Source organism: Phalacrocorax aristotelis, chromosome 23 (genome assembly GCF_949628215.1).
Source record: "Phalacrocorax aristotelis chromosome 23, bGulAri2.1, whole genome shotgun sequence".
Taxonomy (NCBI): domain Eukaryota; kingdom Metazoa; phylum Chordata; class Aves; order Suliformes; family Phalacrocoracidae; genus Phalacrocorax; species Phalacrocorax aristotelis.
In genome coordinates, this window is record NC_134298.1 from 761,104 (window position 1) to 782,805 (window position 21,702).

At 54.9% G+C, this 21,702-nt stretch overlaps 3 protein-coding genes and 1 pseudogene across 3 annotated transcripts in view; 3 read left to right on the top strand and 1 right to left on the bottom strand.

The window, feature by feature from the left end:
* LOC142068101 (T cell receptor alpha chain MC.7.G5-like) overlaps positions 1 to 21,702 on the bottom strand; it is a 532,408-nt gene that overhangs the window by 212,372 nt on the left and 298,334 nt on the right. The gene's annotated exons all lie outside the window — the stretch shown is intronic.
* LOC142068100 (olfactory receptor 6F1-like) lies at positions 425 to 2,395 on the top strand (annotated as a pseudogene).
* On the top strand, positions 8,610 to 9,586 carry LOC142067828 (feather keratin Cos1-1/Cos1-3/Cos2-1-like). The gene is made up of 2 exons (XM_075116800.1): positions 8,610 to 8,743; positions 9,112 to 9,586. The coding sequence occupies exons 1-2, from the start codon at positions 8,666 to 8,668 to the stop codon at positions 9,424 to 9,426; spliced, it is 393 nt and encodes a 130-aa protein (XP_074972901.1). The 5' UTR covers positions 8,610 to 8,665; the 3' UTR covers positions 9,427 to 9,586.
* On the top strand, positions 13,502 to 13,807 carry LOC142067829 (feather keratin Cos1-1/Cos1-3/Cos2-1-like). Its single transcript, XM_075116801.1, has one exon. The coding sequence runs from the start codon at positions 13,502 to 13,504 to the stop codon at positions 13,805 to 13,807; it is 306 nt and encodes a 101-aa protein (XP_074972902.1).

A 21,702-nucleotide genomic window follows, 5' to 3' on the forward strand; every position in this document is an offset into this window, starting at 1 on the left:
ATGATGGTTTTTCTGTTCCCTTGGTCTCATTTACTGAGATTGCAACTCCGTATTTCCTGCCTTGAAGAGTGCAGGGATGTTCTTCCCTTCCTCTGCAACAGCCTTTCAGGTAGCTGGAGACCCTCAGCCTGCTCTCCACAGTTTCCTAAGTGGGATTTTCATCTCATGGAAGCAATTGCATTCAACATCATCTGAAGGAAATGCCCGCGCTCGATCTAAGAAATAATTCCCCATGGTCATTTGATGGTGTAGGCCTGACCTTCAGGGTCAGATCTAAGTGTCCAAATGTGTTTCTGCAGCAAAGGGTTTCCCCATCGATTTTAACTTAGCGTACGTGCTGTTTTCCTGTGCTCTGCACCAACTACTTTGTCAGGGATGATGGCTTTGTTGCACTACTAGTAGCATCTGAAGGACCAGCACAGGCATGCAGACTCACACAGAAACTTTCCTGGCTCTGCAGATGAACCTCGGTGCTTGGGGGGCACATGGCAAATGGGACAAGTGTGGAAGAAAGAATTTGTCCTTCTTGGTTTCCCAGGCAGGTGGCATTCCCAGGTCTCCCCTGTGGTGGTATTTGCACTGACGTACTCCCTGACAGTAAGAGGCAAGGCATCCACCATAGCCCTCATGTGGAAGAACAGCAACCTCCCTACCTCGGTGTACTTCTTCCTCCGTAATCTCTCCTTTCTGGAGATGTGGTACGCTATGGGTGTTGCTCCCACAGCCATAGGAGGCATGCTGGGGACTAGCGAGACCATCTCCTCCAGTGTCAGCATCCTCCAGTTGTTCTTTCTTCTCTCCCTAGGCTCCACTGAGTGTTTTCTCCTCTCTGTCATGGCCTATGACCACCACTCAGCCATGTCCTGCCCCTTGAGATACAGCTTTGTCATGAGCAGTGTCCTCTCTGCTCGGCTGGCACTCAGCTCCTGGCTGGGAGGCTTTCTGGCCATCTCGCTGCTGACCTTTCTGACATCCAGACTCACGCTAGGTGCTCCAGATGTCATCAATCATTTCCTCTGCAATATAGATTCCTGCCTTGCCCTCTCCTGCAGTGACATACGGCCCATGGAGCTAGTGACCTTCCTTGTCTCCGTAATTATTGTGGTGGCCTCCTGTGTGCTCACCCTTCTGTCCTACATGTACGTCACCCCTTCCATGCTGAGAATCCAGTCAGCCCATGGCCAGAAAAAGGCTTTTTCCATTTGCTCTGCCCATCTCCGTGTCATCATGATCTGGTACGGCTCCACCCTGTTCTGTATGTCAAGCCATCGGCTGAGAACTCCTGGACCTGAACAAACTTGCGATTACCTTTAACACAGCCTTAACTCCTTGTTGAACCCCTTCATTTACACACTCAGGAAGAAAGAAGTGAAGCAAGCTCTGGGGTGGGCTTCCCAGAAGAAGTGAAGTGGCTTCTCAAAGAGCCTCAGTGGAAGCAAACAGATTCACCCGCTCCCTCCCACAGCTTCTGCCCTGCAGAAGGTCCTCACGGAGGTGTAAGTGCACCTGAGCATCACAGGGAGGGAGAAGCCACCAATCCCACAGTGAGCTCATCTCACTCACCTTACAGCCATCTTAGGCTGGGCTGAGCCTCGGTTCTGATGCTCCCACCTCCCTCTGTTCACTCCTGGGTAAATTCAGAAGGCCTCACAGTGCTCTAAAGACCAGTGCTTGGAAAGGGTCACAAACCCCATCCAGACACAGTGCAACAGAACCCTGGAGGAGTGGTCCTCACACAGGTTTGTATTCCAGTTTCCCAAGTCCTTCATTTTGTCAGGGATTCATATCAATCCCCTAAAGAAGTCCCAGCAGCCGGCTCACTGCTTTAGGAAATGGACATGTATTTCTCCATTTAGTCCCACGTTTTCTGGATGCATCTATGCCCCATCCTCATGGCTGTTTGGCAGAATCATGCCCTGGTTCAAGATAAAATCTGGCAATGTCTGGCATCGCTACCTAGAGCCAGTATTCCTAGCATAAGACAGTCAACAAAATATGCACTCCCCTTCCTTCCCTCTATCCAGTATCTGAATGGACTTGTACATCTCTAATGAAAAACATCCAAATCTCTATGCCTCACACTAAATGAGTCTGGGCAATTCCACATCTACACCCCCACACTGGGCTGTAACAGTCCGTCCTTCCTCACATTTTGGGCTTTGTTGTGGAATCACTTCACTGAGATTGGCAAAGTCCCCAAACTGCAGAGCTGTGAAATGCCGGCTGGGTAGCAAGACTCTCTCTACGCTCACTGGGAGGATGTTAGCACTTCCAAGGGGCACTTGCTTTTCCCCTTCCTATGAGTGTCATTTCAGAAGAGATGAATCACACTCTCAAAGCTCTTCTTCCTGCTCACTGACAGCAAAGGGAGTCCACATGACCATAAGGAGGAGGCATCAACGTGCCAGGCACACCTTGATGAACAGTGTGGCATCAGTTTTGCCTGAGTGTAGAGCTCTCCAGGTGAGATGATTGAGTCCAGACCGAAATTCTAATCCTCCCTTCTGCAAGCAGTGGTGCTTCGGGAGGCGATTCTCCTGTGTCCACCTGTCCTGGGCACTTGGCTCTTAGACCTGCAGCCAGGCCCAGGCACCAGTGCCCAAGGACAAGCTGATGCCCACCCTTGTCAGCTGGGCTCTCTTTCCCAATGGCATTTGGGAAAATCCCTGGGACAGCCCACTGGGGATGGAGAAAGAGCCTGAGCCTGTCTCCACCCTTGAGTAGCCCTCACTGTTTGTCATTCCTTGCTTTTGGGGGAGAATTGTGTCAGTGGAGTGTTGAAGCCCTCTGCAGCCTCAGAGAGCAACCAAAAGCAGGACCTGAAATGTCCAAGGGACCCGAGGCACAGTGGGGTGCAAGCCACTGAGGGCTGCCGGCCATTCCCCATCAACGCTGCCTAGAGCCCTCTGAGGTAAATAGGGGCATGCAAAGCCTCCAACAGGGCTGGTGGATCAGACCCACATCGCCTGGGAAGGCAGGCCATCCTGGAACAGCAGTGGGACAACAACCAAGTACCCTAGGCTTTCTCAGGTGAAGGGGATCATGCTTCATGAGCAACAGACTCCAATTCAGAGGGTAGGATCCAGCTGGAAAGTCAGCACCCTCCAGCTGAGCTTCCCCATGCAGTGCTGGGGTGGGATTACCTGAGAATAGGTCCCCAGCAACATTCCTGTCACCTGTGGGAAGAAACAAGATTTACAGACATGTGGTTCCCATCCATTGGACAGAGAAACCAGCATGGATTCAGGGACATAGGGTTTCTTCCCAGCTAAGCACTGGTGATTTCCCTGAGAAGGAGAAGAAACATTTGAAGAAAAGGATTGGGACCACTTGCTGGCAGTGGATTAGTGCAGGAAGGGTTTGAACAGAGAATCTTGTCCAGCACCTGGCTGATGTGTCTATTTCACTTGCTGACAGCCAGGTGCAGGGCAAGGAAAGGCCCTTCTCTCCTTGGGCTACTATGGCCACGGGGCAAAAGCCTGAGAGCAGTTGTGACTCCTGCCACATGCTTCATTCTCCAGCTGTGGCCATCAGTGGAGGCACAGGGAAGGGGAACAAGAAGACAAGCTGACACGTTACCTGCCCTGGGTACTCACTGCAATGTACCAGCTATTTTAAGCAGAGGGCATTCCCAAGCCTGGTTTGGTTTGTTTATGGTGTAGCCTCCAATGGGTCTGCCCCAGGTCAGGTTTCTTTGTCCATTTTCATCATCAAAGACCCTGGATCTAGACACAGCTGTAAAATCCAGGCTGGCATGTGCTTTGCAGGTGCACAGGCTGGGGAGGCAGAGGCCCAGCCTCACCACAGCCCCCAGGTGCCATTGCTGGCCAGGCTGAGCTCAGGGCTGCATGCAAGCAGTGGCAGGGAGGGAACCACTCCTCAGAGCACCCCACCACGTTTCTGTGCAGCGCTGCAAGCTGTGGGCACCAGTGTGGGCTCAGTGCACAGAAATAGGCAGCGCTGTCCTGGAGCTCGGCACCCTGCACATCCAGAGACACCTGGGAGTCCTCTGCAGACAGCTTGGAGGAGAACCTCCCTGAATGCACCTCAGGTTTCCATTTGTCCAGCCGCAGCAGCACCTGAGGGGACTGGGTCTGGCGCTGCTGGTACCAGAAGATGTAAGGATTGGAATAGCTGGTGGAGAAGTTGCAGTGCAGAGTTGCATTGTGTCCCTCCTGGACGGTCATTTTTGCTGGGAACTGGAGCACAGTGTCCCTTTGGGCATGACCTGTGAAGCCAGAAAGAGTTTTCAGCTTTGCTTGCCTGTGTACCTTTCTGTCTATCACTTCGTCAGCCTGCTCACTGTCCCCAGTTTCCATATCACTTCTCCAAGCCTCTGAAAGGCTGAGCTGGTTGGCCCTGCACACTGCTTTCTGCAGGTTCTTGCCGCTCCTCACACCCCAGATCAGCCTGCTTTTCAGCCATACTCACTGGTCTTTCAGTCCACTCATTCTCCCCACATCTGCCCCTGACCTATGTTAGCTACTGGTCTCTCCTTCCGCAGCAGAAGACATCAGCTGTTCCTCTCCCACCTCTCACCACATCATCTTGCTCGAAGAGTTCCTCCATATGACACAGCGCATCCTCTGCCCTTGCCCTGTCCTTGTATGGCATTTCAGCTCTTCTTGCATTGAGTTAGCCTGCTCCATGTGTTGCCCAAGGTTTACGACCACCCCTACAGACATTGGTAGCATTGTATCCAATACACCTAGGAGAGAAGCTCCTATACGCCGCATTGCTCCATTCCCTAGCATCTTTCTTTCCTTCAGGCTTCATCTGTGTTAGCAGCACACTCAGGAATGCTGAGTGCCTGCGAATTTCTGGGGAGCTTTTATTGCTCCTCTGATGCCCATTACTTCTGACATCTCCCAGGTTATTTGCTGTAGCCATCTGCAGCCCCTACTCTCCCTACAGAAACACTCACAGATCCCCCACGGAGCCAGGACTCACATCTCCTCCCTTCCACCACCAGCTGCACAAACTCTGGCCTCATTCTCCCCAGCTTGAAAGTTGCATCTCACCAAAGTCTGCCAGTTCCACCAGGGCTGCCAGGAAAATGAGGACCATGTCACACTCTCCCTTCATGGGGTGCCTAGGGACCTGTCAGCATGAGGGTTCTGATGCTTGCAACCCTACCTCTTCTTCTGCCTCTGCCAGATCAAAGAGGCCTCCAAACCACAGCCCAGAGGGTGGAGCAGAAATCCCTCCCTGCTGCTCCAGGCAGGCCTCTTTGGGTCTGTCCCCCAGCCTCTACCACAAAAAGGCTCTCTAGCGAGGTAACCGGCTCATGTCAAAGGGACAGGCATCCCTTGTGAATGTCTGACATCAACCACCTAGCCAGCTGCACAGGCCTGCACCCAGCTCTGCAGGAGATGGAGAAGGCACCCCTGTGCCCACCCGTGTCCACCCTGTCCCTGGGCGTGCCTGGATGGAGAGAGGACCTGGCACACACTGAAGTGCCTGGCCCCAGGGGTGGCACACTCTCTCCCCTCTCCTCTGCCCATAGAGAAGGCACTCCAAGAGCAACATCTCTGTAAAGTGCATCTGCTGCAGAAACCAGCTGCACAGGGACAGACAAACTCCCTCACTCTGGCAGGGGGAGGACGCGGCACACAGCTCCCTGTTGTACAGGCAGTCCCTCTTTGTCCCTTCACCTACCCACAACCTCCAGCAGCTTGTCCTGCCTTGGGCCCCAGAACCACAATACCCAGGCAAGCAAAACGGTCACTTGATTTCATATCTTCTGCTGTTGGCTGCCGGGAGCAGGGCTCCTCTGCCCCTTCTCACCCAGGCCCCTTTGCTCACAGAGTTGGCAGGGACTGCACGAAGCAGGTTATTAGCAGAGCAGCCCCCATTCCAACCTTGCTCCCACGGGCACTTCAGGGTGCTGCTCTTCAGTTGAGGCCATGGCAGAATGACAGTGGGCTGCCCTCTGCTCTCCAGTGACTGCAAACCTGCCAGGAGTTCCTTTGTAATACAGCTCTAGCTGCCACAACATTCCCCGGCTGAGGCAGGGAAGAGGGCTGTACCTTTCCTCTCTGCCTCTGAAGCCTCTGAGCATGGACTTGCCAGCTCTGCCAGCTCCTACAGCCACACAGGCCTCACTGGGGACTGGCTGGGCCCAGCACCCCATGCCCAGAGGCCTCCTTCCAGCTCTCACTCGCCTCAGACCTTCAGCCCCGTAGGGCAACCTAGCTCATCGCTTTGTGGCGCTCGATCTGAGGTTAAGGGGAGTCCTGTGCAACAACCTCTATGCCCCAAACACCGGCAACCGCGGGATCCACGTGAAGGTGTCTCTGACAATCGGGATCTCCTTCTCATATTGATGCTGAGGTAGAACTGCTGCATCTACAGGATGCCTTTCGACCAGCAGCAGGAGTGCCTGGGAAGTGGACTGTGGAGCTGGAGGGCCGAGTTAGGAAGTGTGTATCTGAGCCCAGAGTTTGACAAAGTCACCAGTAAAAACCACTTCTGCTTGTGGTTTCAAAGCAGTGGCTTGTGTTAGCACTTAATCATTTGGGCCTTGGTGTTCTAAGAGGGCCTGGCTATGTTAGTGGGGCGAAAGAGATGCCCAGCCCCTGCTCGCTGAGCAGCAGCAGCGCCCGGTCCCTGCGGCAGGAGGGTCTCTGCTGCCCGCCTGCCGGTGCCGAGCAGCAAGGCGCTGCTCCTCGCCGGGAGCCGGCGGGGCCGGCGGCTGCAATCGCTCCTTCCCGGGCACGGCCGGACACGGCCACCGCTCCGCTCGCGCTCCCTGCCCCGCTGCCGCTGGCGCCGCCGCTGTCGCGGGGGATTCCTGTCTGCGTCGCGGTGGGAGGGCGGGGGCCGGTGCCGCTACCGGGGCCGGTCGCTCGGGGGAAGCGCCCCGGGGCCGGGCGGGGCCGGGCGGGGCCGGGCGGGGCCGGGCGGGGCCGGGCGGGGCCGGGCGGGGCCGGGCGGGCGGAGCGGCAGCGCCCCCTGGCGGGCCCGCCCGGGGCCGTCCCCCCGCCCCCGCCCCACACGCCCGGCCCCGCCCGCGCCGGTTCGTGCCCGGCCGCAGCCCCGGCTCCTCTCCCCGTGTCTCCCACGGCGCAGTAATACACCGCCGCGTCCCCGCGCCGGGGCCGGGCGAGCCGCAGGACGCTGGACCGGCGGTCTGGGGCCACCCACAGCCGCCCCGCGGGGTCCCGCAGCTCTTTGGCCTCTTTAAAAGTGAGCGCGATGAATGCGGGGACTCGGCCCGGGAGCTGACGGTACCAGTGGATATAGTCGTTGGTCTGTATGTTGGGGTGTGAGCAGGTGATGTTGATGCCGGTGTCCTCGGTGGTCTCTGCCGACGGCTCCTGCTGCACCTGGGCTCTGCCAGCAGCCACTGCCAAGAGAAGAGAAGGAAAGGACAAGGGTTGTCAAAGATCGCCCAGCTCCGATGGCTCTTTTAGGAGAGAAGCATCAGGAAGAATGGCAGCGAGACAGGACAGGAACAGATCGGGACATGCACCTATGAGCAGAGATGGAGAGCGATCCTGGCGTGGGTGTGTGGTGCGGCAGGAGAAGGCTGGGAGGGAATTTGAAATTCATGCATGCGGATATTAGATAAACGTCAGGGGCATGGATAGATGGATGGAGAGAGGAAGAGCAGGGAGAGTGGGTGTGAGAGTGAAGGACAGAGGGCTACCCTCAGGGCAACGGTAGCTGCTGAATGTGCAGGGAAATGCAGGCGTACGTGCAGGCAGCCGTTACTGACAGAAATGAAGAAGAAATCAGGAGAATAAAAAGAACAGGGAAGAGGAACGCCGGATGGCAGAGAGGCAGGGAGGGGGAAAGACAAGCTCAAGGAGGAGAAGGAAGAGTTGGCGCTGGGCCCCTGAGGAAGAGCCCGGGCACCGCCCCGGCCCCCACCCACCGCCGCCAGCCCCGCGCACCCAGGAGCACGGCGGCCAGCCCCGCCAGCCCTGCGCCCCGGCACCGCCGCATCCCGCCGCTCCGCCGCCCGCGCCTCGCTGCGCCCCGCCAGCCCCGGCTCTCTGCTCCGGCCGCGCCGCCTCCTCTCCCCCTCCTCTTCTCTCCTCGTCCCCTCCGCCGCCGCCAGCTCCGCCCCGGGGCTGCGCCCTGCGCCGGCGCCGCTCGGGGTCTCGCCCGGCCCCGCAGCGCTCAGTGGCTCTGCACGGGCAGAGGTTTCTCTCCTGGGAAATGGACTCTCCCCGTCCTCCTGGTGAGCAAGGACTCCCCCGCAACAATAACCCCGCACAGCGCCAGGCACGGCCTGGGGGAGCTGCAGGGCCCTGAGCCAGGAGATGGACCAGCTTCCCAGAGCTGCCTCCGAGCTCAGGGGCTGGCAACACCAGCCACTGATTTCCTGTGCATGGCAGTGAGGAGGCTGAGAGGCTGCCTTCAGCTGCCTCTCTGCAGTCCCAGCACACTGCCTAGAAGTTGTGTCTAGGCAAAGCGGCTGTGACTTGACTTCTACCAGCACTGCTGCATTCCTGCCCTAGAAATTCTGGGGCCTTTCACCCCAGCACTCACAAGAAGCCTTCAATGGGGAATGGGCATGCTCTATACCTGGCAATGAAAAGGCAGCAGTGTTGGAAATCACAGCATAGCCCATATCATTAGCTGTGACAGTCTGCATTGAAGATGAGCTTGTCAGGAAATTGTTACCTCTGCAAAGGGTGCCTGTGTTCCTGCGGCAATGAAGGGCAGGTATAAAAGCCAGCGCAAGTCCCCGCTCTCTCATCCACTTCTCTTGCCTCCTTCTCCTTGGGAACAGGTGAGTCCTGAGCCCCTTCTTCTCCTCTTCCAAAGTGAAATCTCTCCTTGATGGACACTTGAGCTGCTACTGGCTCTGGCCTGTGCTCAGGCTTTGGAGCATCATGCCACGGGAGAGAGAAGTGGGGAGGAAGCCTGCTAGAGAGAGGCTGGGACATGTCAGAGGGGGCATTGGTTTACAAGTTAGGAGAGGGCGTCCGTGGGCAAGGCTGTCATTTGTAGGGGAAGGAATACTGTGTGGTTTCTGGCACCGCTTTCAGGTCCTCGCACAGTAGTACCTTGCCTCTTTTGTGACAGGGAAATAGGCTGCACCTCACCCATCCTTGTGCTCTGCTTCCTCCCTGCCTTGTCTGCCAGGTGCACCTCCAGCCCAGAGACATGTCCTGCTACAGCCAGTGCCTGCCATGCCGGCCCTGCGGCCCGACCCCGCTGGCCAACAGCTGCAATGAGCCCTGTGTCAGGCAGTGCCAGAACTCCACTGTCATCATTGAGCCCCCGGCTGTGGTGGTGACCCTGCCCGGCCCCATCCTCAGCTCCTTCCCACAGAGCACCGTGGTGGGCTCGTCCACCTCCGCTGCTGTTGGCAGCATCCTGAGCTGTGATGGAGTGCCCATCTCCTCTGGGGGCTTTGACCTCTCCTGCATTACCAGCCGCTACTGTGGCAGAAGGTGCCTCCCCTGCTAAAGATGCTGGGAAAGCCCCAGGGAGACAGCCTGAGGGACTCAGAATATGGTGCTGGGCAGAGAATTGCTCTCCTGGATTGTGTTTTCAGCACATCTCAGCGACCTTGCCTTTGCCTCCCTTTACTTTGTTGGCTTTGGTTCCCCTTGGCAGCAAGGGCCCACAAAGGCCAGCCTGGTGGGGACCATCTGTCTCCTCTCCGTCTATGGGGCAGGCAGAAAGACTTTGTGAAGGGACTTCTCCATGGCCAACAACCGCACACTCTCAGCTGCCTCTGGGGCTCCCTGCATCGCTGTCCTCCACTCAGAGTGACTTTGCTTCCCTCTCTGGACTCATTAAAGTTGTGCCACATTCAAGCCTTGCCTCCATGTGGTCCTTCCCTCTGTGGACACTCTCCAAGCTGCCAAAGCAGAGGGGTGTTGTTCTGTGGTGGAAAGGGGTGAGGGCACAAGGACACCCTTGTTCCTTCAGAGAGGATTGGGAGGTTGGGACATGCCGCAGTGGCTCCACTTTTGGGCACCATCCCTTGGTCCTGAGGAAGACATTTCTGGCTGCTTTGCTGCCGGTGACCATCAGGCCTTGCCCTGCTGTGTCTCTGCCCACAAATGCCCAGCAAGGCAGGAGGCCCTGAGGGCTCAGAAGCCCCATGAGCCCCCTGAGGAAGGGCATTTGTCTTGCTATGGCCAGAGCTGTGCTGGGTTGGCAGGAGGTGGGTGTGGGGCTCCCGAAGATGATTGGCTTTGCAGAATGAGAGGAGTGGTAAAGCAGGGAACAGCCTTTAGGATGGCCCACAGCTGCTACTCCACCTTCCTCTCCTCTCCCCCACCGATCATGGGGCCATGCCTGGCAGGCATGAGCATCAACAGAGGGGAAATTCGCCCATGCCACTGAGTATGTTGAGGCTGGAGAATGGAGGTAAGCCTGTGGGAGCTGAGGGTAGTCAGCACAGAAATGGGGATGGTGAAATGATGTATTTCTGAGGGAGATCAAATTGCTCTGATACGCAGCAGGCAGGAGAATGTGAAGATCAGCAAGGATGAGGGTACCGGGTGCACTTCCCATGAAAGCTGCATGTGAGCCTCAAAGCTCTTGACTGCTTCATTGGTCCCCCCAGAGAGTTTGTTCTGAGGAATTGGCTGCCATTCTGGGGGTAGAGGATATTTTTCCATGTAAATTTCATGCCTTGTGATCAGTGGAAATGTCACCTGGCAGCCACTGAAATCTCATATTGTAATTCCTTCATGTAAAATCAGATGTTGTGACAAAAGCATACGAGCGGAAGAACAGAAATCCCCATGTCAATATCGTCCATCAGGAGGGAATTATGGTCATTGTCATGTTTTTATGTGGGACAGAGTTAGTTTTCTTCACTGTAGCTGGTACAGTGCTGTGCTTGGGACTTAGTGTGAAAATAATGTTGATAACACACTGATGTTTTGGTTGTTGCTGGGTAGTGCTTGTACTAGTCAAGGACTTTTCCAGCTTCCCCTGCTCTGCCGGGTGCACAAGAAGCTGTGAGGGGAGGGGGCACAGCTGAGAGAGCAGATTCAAACTGGCCAAAGGGCTATTCCATATCACGTAACATCATGGCCAGTATGTTATCTGGGAGGGGCTGGCCGTGGGAGGGAGGCAGCCGTTGCGGCTCAGGGACGGGCAGCATCGGTTGGCAGGTGGTGAGTGATTATATTGTTTGTGGTTTTGATTTTTTCCCTTTTTCCCTTTTCCTTTTTGTTATATATTCATTACTGTTGTTATCATAATCATTATTATCATTATTGTTTTATTTTAATTATTAAACTGTTCTTACCTCAAACCACAACTTGATTTTTTTTTTTTTGCTTTTCCTCTTCTGATTCTCTTCCACGTCCCACAAGGGTGCGGGGGACTGAGCGAGCAGCTGCGTGGTGGTTAGTTGCCGGCTGGGGCTGAACCGTGACAGATGTACAAGCAGATAATGCCTTCTGATGGCTGAAAGACAAGGGAATATATGGAGAATTGCAAGGATGATACAGATGAAGAAAACCAACTTGAAAATCAGAGTGCTGCTTTGAATGTTGGGGAAGGGCACCAGAAAGCCAAGGGTCTCAATGAGCATTGTGTCACCTCAGGCCAGGCTCAGCAGAGCCCAGCATCACAGTAGAAATGGTCAGTGTTGTTCCTGGAGCAGAGAAGACACTGCAGCAGCAGCAGAGACACCTGGGAGATGATGACCACAAAACTCGGTAGCCATGCTCACAAGCATAGAAAGAAGCAGAGGATCTTTGTCGTGTAATACAGCTGTTTGGGGATGGCAATGTAGCAGTCGAAGGACATCACTGAGAAGGTCAGAAACTCAGTGGTACCCAGGAATAACCGGGGAAATAACTGTGCCAGGCAGCAGGAAACACAGATGGTTGTCCTACTGACAAGGAGAATCTCCAGTGTTTTGGGGACAATGGTGAGGGTGTTGTGGATCTCCAAGAAGGAGACCTTGCCGAGGAAGAAATACGTCAGGATCCTCAGGGACTGATCACTCCCTGCAGTGAAAAAGATGAGGCCATTCCCATCCGAGTGACGAGATACATGGAAAAGGTAAGGACAAACAGGACCATGTGCCACCTGGGATGAGCTACCAAGTTGATCAGGGGAGTGGAGGATCACCCTTATGAGGAAAGGCTGAGAGGCTTGTGTTTGTTCAGCCTGGAGAAGAGAAGACTGAGGTGGGGTTCTCATCAATACTTATAAATATCGAAAGGGTGGGTGTCGGAACGATGGGACTGGACTCTTTTCAGTAGTGCCCAATGACAGGACAAGGGGCAATGGGCACAAGCTGGAACATGGGAAGTTCCACTTAAATATGAGAAAAAAACCTCCTTTCCTGTGAGGGTGATGAGCAGTAGAACAGGCTGCCCAGAGACATGGTGGATCCTCCTTCTCTGGAGACATTCAATACCCCTGCCTGGATGTGCTCCTGTGCCCCCTGCTCTGGGTGTGCTTGCTCAAGAAGGCGGGTTGGACAAGATGATCTCCAGAGGTCCCTGCCAACCCCTAACATTCTGTGATTCTGTGTTCCTGTGATTCTGCATACCCCACTCCCAAAGGCTTTCACAATCACAACAGCCAGGTGGAAAGTCTGATCAAAACACAGCTCTCTCTTACTTTGTTGGAGAGTTCTGACCCAGTGCTGACCACAGGTGATCATCAGAGCAAGTTGGGAGGGGCGGGGGAGGGAGGGAGGGAAAAAGAAAGACATGGCATATCCTCACACCGAAAAGCCCTGGGGTGACCAGCCAAAGATTGCAGGGCTGGGAGCAGCTGGGCCCCTTCTAGTCAATACAGCCACAGGCAACCCCACTAGTGCACCCCAGGCCAGCAGCATTTGCCCGCGCTGCACCCATCCGGCACTTGAGCTGGTTCTTCCACCAGCACTGTGGCATTCCTGCCCCGGAAATCCCGGGGCCTCTCGATCCCAGCACTCAGAAGAAGCCTCCGTGAGGGAAGGGGCATGGCATAAGCCGGGAAATGAAAAGGCAGCTTTGGGAAAACAACCACCCAGACCATGTCATTACCTGGGATGTTTTCCGTCCATCATGAACACCTTAGAAAATTGGCACTTCCGTAGAAGCTACGTCTGGGCCTGGAGCAGGTCAGGGCCACCATAAAAGGCAGCCCAACTCCTCGCTCTCTCATCCACTTCTCTTGCCTCCTTCTCCTTGGAAAGCAGGTGAGTCTGAAGCCCTTTCCTCAGGTGCTTTTTCTGTGTATGCAGATGTGTGCTCCTCCATCCTATGCTGGGTCGCGGTGCTGCTTGAGATGGGGAAGAACGGTGGTGGTCTGACTCAGAGAGTGTCTGGAACTTGGTAGAGGGGGCTTTTCTTTTAAGAGGCAGGCAGCAGCCTCGTTGGCCCTGGCAACACTTTGCAGTACCATGTCTGCATAAGGCCAAGAAACCCTTTTGCCTCACTGCCCAGTTCCTACCTCCTGGCTCAGCAGGTGCCTTTCACTTTGGTGATGGACTCATGCCAGACTGCTCTTCACATGTACCTGTGCTTTGATTCTTCTCTGGTCTATCTCTCAGGTGCATCTCTGGACCCAAGACATGTCCTGCTATAGCCAGTGCCTGCCATGCCGGCCCTGCGGCCCGACCCCGCTGGCCAACAGCTGCAATGAGCCCTGTGTCAGGCAGTGCCAGAACTCCACTGTCGTCATCGAGCCCCCGGCTGTGGTGGTGACCCTGCCCGGCCCCATCCTCAGCTCCTTCCCACAGAGCACCGTGGTGGGCTCGTCCACCTCCGCTGCTGTTGGCAGCATCCTGAGCTGTGATGGAGTGCCCATCTCCTCCGGGGGCTTTGACCTCTCCTGCATTACCAGCCGCTACTGTGGCAGAAGGTGCCCCCCCTGCTAAAGCCACAGGTGACAGCCTGGACAAGGATTGCCCAGAACCCAAAAGCTCTTGCTAAACTGAGGACAGAGCTCCTGGCCATTGATTTCAGAGAGGCTGAACGTCCAGTGCTCCCACCCAAAAGGAGGGCAGCTGGAGCCCTCTCAAACATGGCCACACTCTAAATCTCCTGCCTTCCACTCCCTCCCATCTTTTTCTTGTCTTCTGAGCTAAAACTCCCAGAGCCAACCTGGGGCATCTGCTGACCCCTCTCCCTCTGTGGGACAGGCAGATGGATGCCCTGCGGAATCTTCACCGTGGGCAATGGGAACAGACTTTCAGCAGCCGCTGGTGCTCTCCCTGCACTGGCAGCATCCTCTAGAATTGAACCCGTTTCCCCTTCAGGGTCATTAAAGTTTTCTGCATCCCAGCCTCTGCCTCCACATAATCCTTTCCTTGGTGGATGTTGTCTCGTGTTGCCAAGGATGGAAAGCATTGCCTTTGTTGGCAGGGGGAGAAGGTGAGGGCACAAGTGGACTCTTCATCTTTCCCAGCAGAATGGAAGGGTGGGACAGATGGCGGTGGGGTCCTTCCAGTCACTGTCTCTTGGAGCTGAGGATGACATACTCAGATCCTCCACAGCCAGTGGAGATCAAGCCTTGCATTCTGGCATCTCTGCTCAGATATGGCCCCTTGGCCTCGGATCATGTCCTGCAGGAGGGAAACTGACCACTGCTATCCCCCAGTGAGGAGCCCAGTGCTGCTGGAGGCTCTGAGAGGTCAGCAGATGACAAGCCTGTAAAGAGGGGAATTCTACCTATACATCCTATACATCCTATACAACCTCCACCTCCCAGACAGTTGCCTTCATAGGGCTGAGGTGACTCCCAGGCTGATGATGAAATCAGCCTGGCCAGGCCACACACCAGGGCCCTCATGCCCCTCACACACCCCCAGATCCCACCACACAGGGTACCCCAAGGGCAGCAGCCAGTGCCCAACCTCCCACTGCTGCTCTGTCATGCCTGGCCTTCCCCCAGCCACGAGGCAGCTTTCCCCAAGGCCAGCCCTTCTCCTGGCAGGGCCTGTTGCCCACCTCTGCCTGGTGGTCTGCTCCCCCACTGAGATCTTGGATCGAGCTGTACAGCCTGCTCCCACTGCAGAAGAAATGAGGCGGGGCTGGGGGAAGGCCGCGAGGTATGGCATGGGGAGGGTTCCAAGGGTGGGCAGAGTGCGCTGGGGACAGCAGGTCCTCCGGATCCCAGCACATGGCCACGCAGCAACTGGAGGGTCCACAGGGTAGTTCTGAGTCTTTTCCAAAATTGTTGTAATCATAGCTAATCCCAGGAAGGATGATTGCCGCATGGCACATAATTTATGTTTTCCATCTTTGAACTCTGACCTCTTGAGGGACACACCCTGGAGCAGGCATTCTAGGAGACAGGCCTGCAGGAAACCCTGAAGAAGCAGCGTGCAGCAGGAAAATGCAGAAAGCAAAGAGGAGCAGCAAGGAAGCACTGCACAAAGAGCCCCAACGTCCTTCATTGCGCATCACCTCGCCAGAGCCTTTGTGCAGAATGACCAGGTAACCCATGGTGGAGTCAAGGGAACCTGAGGCACTTTCACCACTTCCTCCATCCTCTCAGGCCACTGACAGGGGACCCTCCTGCAAGATCATGGCCTGCAGATCTCTGGCTGCACTGAGGAAATAGTGCTGAGGGTCCTTTCCCTTGAGTTCAGCCTTGCACAGACACACCCCCTCCCCTCCCTCCCCTGGCTTGTTGCACAGCCAAGGAAGCTCCCTGCACCACCGTGTCACGCACAGCACAGATGGACAAGGCACTGTCAGAGACCTCAACTTCCTCCAGCCACAGAAGGCTGTATTTCCCCGTGGTGTTCAGCGATGTGGTGAGACGGCCACTGTGCTTGGAGCCAGCTACTGCCTCATACGAGATATTCTGTGGGGCTTGGCCGTTCCTCTGCTGGTACAAGGGCAGAGCATCAAAACTGGAGACTTAGTAGGTGGGGATTGTTTGGAAGGTGTCTCTCTGCTTTACCATTCCTTAGGTGAAGGGTATAAAGGGGATAGGCCTGTGCCTGGTGACCAACCGCTCTGACACATCCTCCTGTGAAACATCTTGGGAGTCTCTCCTTCCCTGATGCCTGCGTCTTCTCTCTCTCCATCCTCAAGCCTTGGCTGGGGTGGCCTCTCCTGGCTCCTGCACGGTGTCTAGCCCCAAGCTCCTGTCAGCACACCCCAAGGCTGCAGCTCTCACAAACACAATGGTCAATGCACCCAAACCCTCCAGACACCAACTGCCCCACTCAGCACCCCCAGCACGGTGGCCTTTCTCCCTCTATCTCCAAAAGCTATCTCAGGAACCAACAAAGGAAGTTTCCTGCCACACTGCCCATCCCATCTCATAAAACGGCTTCTGAAACGCTTGTTGTGGGGAAAAACCCACACTCAAACCCAAGCAAGCAGTCCTTCCACTTGGCCATAACCCTTCCACTCTCAGTTTCCTCAGAACCAGTGGAATCTGCATTTGTCCTCTCCTTACTCCTAGCCTTTAAGAAACAAACCTGCCACACTACTTTTACTCTTTGCATAGCATAGTGTAGGTTGGACAAGACCTCTGCAAATCACCCATTCCAAGTCCCGCCTCAGAGCTGGTCTCATTAGATGAGGCTGGTCAGGGCTGTCTCTGTCAAGTCTTGAAATTTTCCAAGGCCGGAGCCTGCACAACATCTGTGGACAGTGCATTCCAGTACTTGACAATTTTCAGGGTCAAAAAAATATTTAAAATAAAGGGAGCTTCTAATATCTAAATGGTATTTCCCAGGTTCCAAATTGTGCCTGTTGCCTCTCGTCCTACCACTGTGCACCTTTGGGAAGAGCCTGGCTCCATCTTTTCCTCACCCTCACAGCACATAACTGTAGACACCCATAAGTTCTGCCTTGAGCCTTGTTCTCCTGTCTCAGTGTGTCATGTCCTCAAGCTCCCCTGACTGCCTTGGGGGCTTCTGCTGGAATCTCTCCCACGAGCCCCACTTCCTATAAGCTACCAAAGTCTGATCCACGTACCTGAACAGTCTGATATTGCAGGCTCCAGGTTCAGGCAGTTCCTAGATGCAATGCAAGAAAGGGGTTTTTTTCCTTCCCTGTGCTAATTTCACCAGGGAATCAATCACAGGAGCTCTCACGTCTCCTGCCAAGAGCCTTTCCCTCCAGCGACTACCATCCATGGATACTGAGGGAAGCAGAGGAGCAATTCAGGCAGGTAGGCTACTTCTGCTGAGTATCCACTCCTGTGTCCCAAGTGCCTGGGCTTGGACTTGGCTGAAAAAGTCACACCCATATATGTCCCAAGAGCTTTCCTCACTGGCAGAGAGGCTGGGGAGGCACAGACACAGCCTAACCACAACACACCGCATGTTGTTGCCCTCTGCTTTGCAGACAGGCTCCATCCAACCCTTCAAGTACCCAAATGGACAACCCCTAGCTGCTAGTGCTGCCTTGGGCTTCAGGACACCACCACTGAGGTGCTGTCTGGAAACCCCTCCAAGGAAAGCCTGGAGAAGGGATCCATTGCCAGTTCAAGACAGGGACCTCTGCCATTGCAGACACCAGGTTTCCCTCTCTGCTTCTGAAGCCCAAGAACATGGACTTTGAACAGCTGAGTGAGCTGCTCGAGCCATGCAGGCTTCCTGGGAACCAGCTGGACAAAGAACTGACCAGTCAGGGGATGGCTCTCGTCTTCAGCAGACCTCAGCCCTTCAAGCCCTTGGGCAGCCCTGCACTTCTCCTTCTGACTACCTCTGAGACATGGTCTTGGCAAACATGTCTCTACAAGGCGTACCCAAGCTTTCACCCTATCTCTGGGACAAAATAAGTAATACACAACGCATCACCAGGGATGGGCTGGAGCTTGCAAGGCTTGCAAAGTGGAGAACGCCCGGAGATGCAGCAATGGGGATGGTCTCTAGCTTTGATTTTTGTCTCTCATACATGGACTTTGGAGGTGAACGGGCTGAATTTCAAAAAAGGCCCTGCAGCTTGGACCCCAATGCACCTTCTCTCCTCCTGTAGTGAAATCACAATCAATTGAACAGCTTTTGTCGAACCCACAAAGGCCCCAAAGCCCTCTGCTGTCCTTAAATCCACCAGGGATGGCTGGTGCCTATTTACCTTCATAGCACTGAGCTTTCAAGGACTTGCTTAAAGTTGTCAGGGGCACAGAGGCAGAGAGCTGGCCAGCGGAGCCCTGGTTCTGAGAGTGTGTGCGGAGGCTTGGCTTGCTCGTGTGCCTGGGCATCCGTCTGTGCCTGTGGGTGCATTTGTACCTGTGTGCTCGCATTGGTACGTTCATTTGCAAATGCACCCGTGAGGGTGAGTGTCTGCCAGTGCGTGTGTGTGTGACCAAGTGCACTTCAGTGTGTGCATGTGCATATGTTTGTACACATGCACATTTTTGCAGGTGAGCAAGTAAGTGTGTGTGTGTTGTCAGTGTGCCTGTGCGTGTCGGTGTACGGGCATCTGTGTCTGCAGACGAGCACATATATATCTGTGTTTGTACATGAGCTTGCATATATATCTGCCTGCAAGTATGAGTGTGCAAGTGCATATAAGCATGTGTGAACTCTCACGTGATGGCAAGTATTGGGGTGAATGTGTGTGCAGGCGCAGGGGTTCCAGTGTAACTGGGGGTTCATTCACGTGTGTTTTCTGCCCTTGAGAGTGTCAACAGCTCCTCCCATTTTTGAGTCATCAGCAAACTTAATTGGTATTCCTTCCAGTCCTGCATCCAAGTCATTAATGAAGAGATTAAAGAGTACCGGCCACAAGATGGATCCCTGCCGAACCCCGCTAGTGACTGGCCACCAGCCCGATGTAACCCCATTTACTATGACCCTGTGAGCCCAACCTGTCAGCCAGTTGCTCACCCACTGCATTACGTGTTTATCCAGCTCTATGCTGGACAGTTTGTCCAGGAGGAGACTGTGAGAGACAGTATCAAAAGCTTTACTGAAATCCAAAAAGCTTACATCTTTCTTACATCTTACTTTCCCCTCGTGAACCCATGCTGGCTGGGACCAATGACTGCGTTGTCTTTGCAGTGTTTTTCAGTAATTCCCAGAATAACCTTCTCCATAAATTTGCCAGGCAGAGAAGTGAGACTGATGGGCGTTATCGTTGCCGGGGTCTTCCCTGTTGCCTTTCTTGAAGACTGGGACAACACTTGCCAGCTTCCAGTCAGCTGGGACCTCCCCAGGTTTCCAAGAGCAAAAATCAGTGAGAGAGTTCTTGCTATGACATCAGCCAGCTTTTTAAATACCCTCGGACGAAGCCCATCAGGCCCTGTCAAGTCATAGGGATCTAGCTGGAGCAGCAAGTCCTGCGCAAGTTCAGGGTTAATTGGGAGATTATCACTCCCACAGTCATGGTTCTCAGTGCAGGTGTTTGTGTTTGTGCAGGTACACAGGTGTGCTTCCACTCTTATATGTGTACAAGCGCCCATGTGCATTTGCGTACATGCATGCTTGTGACCACAAACACCTTTGTGACCCTGGGGATGGGCACGTGTGTGCACCCTGTGTGTGTGGGTGTGAGCATTTTTTGACGTGCATCTGCGTGTCCGTGGCTGTACAATTCCTTCCATTCACTGGTGATGTCAAGAGGTGAGAACAAGAGTCCAACCAAAACTTGTTGTGAAACTCTGGGCTGGCTCAGACATCCCACGGGGGCGAGTTGCGGTGAATGTCCAGGTTTGCCCAGGGCTGCTGCACCATCCGTGCTGGATGTTATCTGGGAAACAGCCCCTGTGCTTGCAGTCGTGTTTGCTAGGAAGCAGGAGTGCTGACACGTGGGAACTGGACCCTCTCCTTCTTCCAGCCCAGCCCAGGAGGCAGGTCCAAAAGAAGAAGAGGTGGGAAAAGGCTAAAACCCCTCCGTCAGCAGAGCAGGAAAAAGTGGAAGCCCACCTGGAGAGTCTGCACCAGGGCTGAGTCTGCACGGCTACGTTCTTAGCCTGGGACAGCTGAGCGGCCATGGCATCTGGAGGTGGTAGGCATCCCAGTCCCAGAGCTCAGGGGCTGGAACGAGTGTCCCCCGACTTCATGGGGATAGCAAAGACCAGGATGAGAGCCTCCCTCCGGGTGCCTCTCCGCAGCCCAGAGCCTGAGGCCTTTGCGAGGTGAGTGTGGAGAAATGGACTCGTGGGTGTGTTGGGGCCAGGGAGGGAAGAGGTAGGGAGGAGAGAAGGGAGGGAGGGAGCGAGAAGGGTGTGACATGACCCAATGGATGGGAGCCTGGGAGTGTGGGGCTGAGGACTGCAGGGCTAGAAGCAGCTGAGCCCCTCCTAGCAAACAGGGACACAAGGCACCCCACCAGAGTGACTCGGCCTCACATTGTTTGCCTGCACAGGAACCCTCTGGCACTTGGTTTGCATCTGCTGCCCACACTGATGTGTTTCTGTCCTGGAAATCCTTGGGCTCATCATCCCAGCACTCCATGAATGAAGCAGCATGGTAGAAAGGTTAAAATTAAAAGGTAGCACTGCAGGAAATCAAAACACGGCCTGCGTCATTAGCTGGGACACTTTGATTAAGGGATGAGCACGGAGAAGATTATTACCTCCACAAAGGATGCCGGTGGACCTCGGCAAGTGCAGAACCCTTGTGAAAGCAAGTACAACTCCTCGCTCCTTCATCCACTTCTCTTGCCTCCTCCTGCATTGAGGACCACATGAGGGAGCTCCTTCTCCACCCTTTGCTCCAGGATGAGGCCTTGCCTCAAAGGCCGTCTCAGCTGGTACCCTCTCCGCCATGCTGTTGGGCTTGCAGCTCCTTCTTATGGGACATTGCAAGGGGAAGAGCGCTCGGCTTGGAGAGACGTGAGGGACTGGCTGAGGCGGCCCCTGCACTACAGGGACTCTCCCAAGCGGTCACTGAGCAAGCTGTTGATCTAGGCTGATCAGAGTGGAGGCAAAAGAGGGGCCTTCACATCTCGCAGAGGAAGGGGAGTGTGGGACACATTGCCTCGAGGCCCTTTCCAACACTATTCCTGGGAACTGTGGAAGGCAGCTCCAGAGCCAGTGACCTGCCTTGCTTTGTCTCTCCCTAGAAATGCCCTCCTGAGCATGTCCTGAGGTTGGGGAGCCTGGTCACTGCTGTCCTCAAGGGAGCAGCCTGGGGACTGCAGCAGGCCAGGGGGAGGTTCACGGTGTCCTCCTGGGGACGGATGTTCCTCCTGCTCTGCATGGAGCTGTGCTGGGAGGCAGCTCGGCAGAAGATGACCTTGAAGGCTGGCACAGTTGCTGTGCAGAGGGAGAGGGAAGCAGGAGAGAGGGACGGCAGGAAGAGAGGCTGGGGCTGCTGCCTGAGGGTCCCAAGGGTGGCCAGAAGCTTTCCAAATTACTGCTTTTACCCACAGAGGGGTTGGAGAGGATCTTCCCCCTGTGGAAGGGGACCTGTGGAACTGCTGCAGGAAGGTGATGGGCCCACTGAAACACCCCTGCCCAAGGCTGTGCTCAGGGATTGGTTTGGCGGCAGAGACATGACCCACTCTCTGACCCTGCACATCTTCAAACTCCTCACAAGCAAAGCCCAAGAGGGGAGGCAGGAAAAGCTACTGAGAGGGGAGGCAACTAGTTCAACGCAGACACGTGAACTGAAATGCTGGTATGCTGATACAAAGTCTCCTTTTCCTCTCAGCTGCTATTAGGGTTTGGGTTTTTTGTTTTGTTTTGTTTTTCTTTTGTAGAGAATGTATTTACCAGCAAATAAACTTGGGAGGAACTTTATGAATTCAAGGTCAGTCCTCTGTGCAGACCTCAGCATTTTCAGCCTGCAGGAAGCTGGACTGGTAGGAGACACAGAGTCCTCCTCTGCTGCGGCATTGCTTCTTGCATAGGAGCTGG

What these genes read in the sequence shown, in the direction of transcription:
- LOC142067828 (XM_075116800.1), top strand. Translation starts at nt 8,666, where the DNA reads ATGAAGGGCAGGTATAAAAGCCAGCGCAAGTCCCCGCTCTCTCATCCA. An exon ending in CTCCTTCTCCTTGGGAACAG is followed by an intron (nt 8,744 to 9,111) that starts GTGAGTCCTGAG and finishes GTGCACCTCCAG; the next exon opens with CCCAGAGACATGTCCTGCTA.
- LOC142067829 (XM_075116801.1), top strand. Translation starts at nt 13,502, where the DNA reads ATGTCCTGCTATAGCCAGTGCCTGCCATGCCGGCCCTGCGGCCCGACC.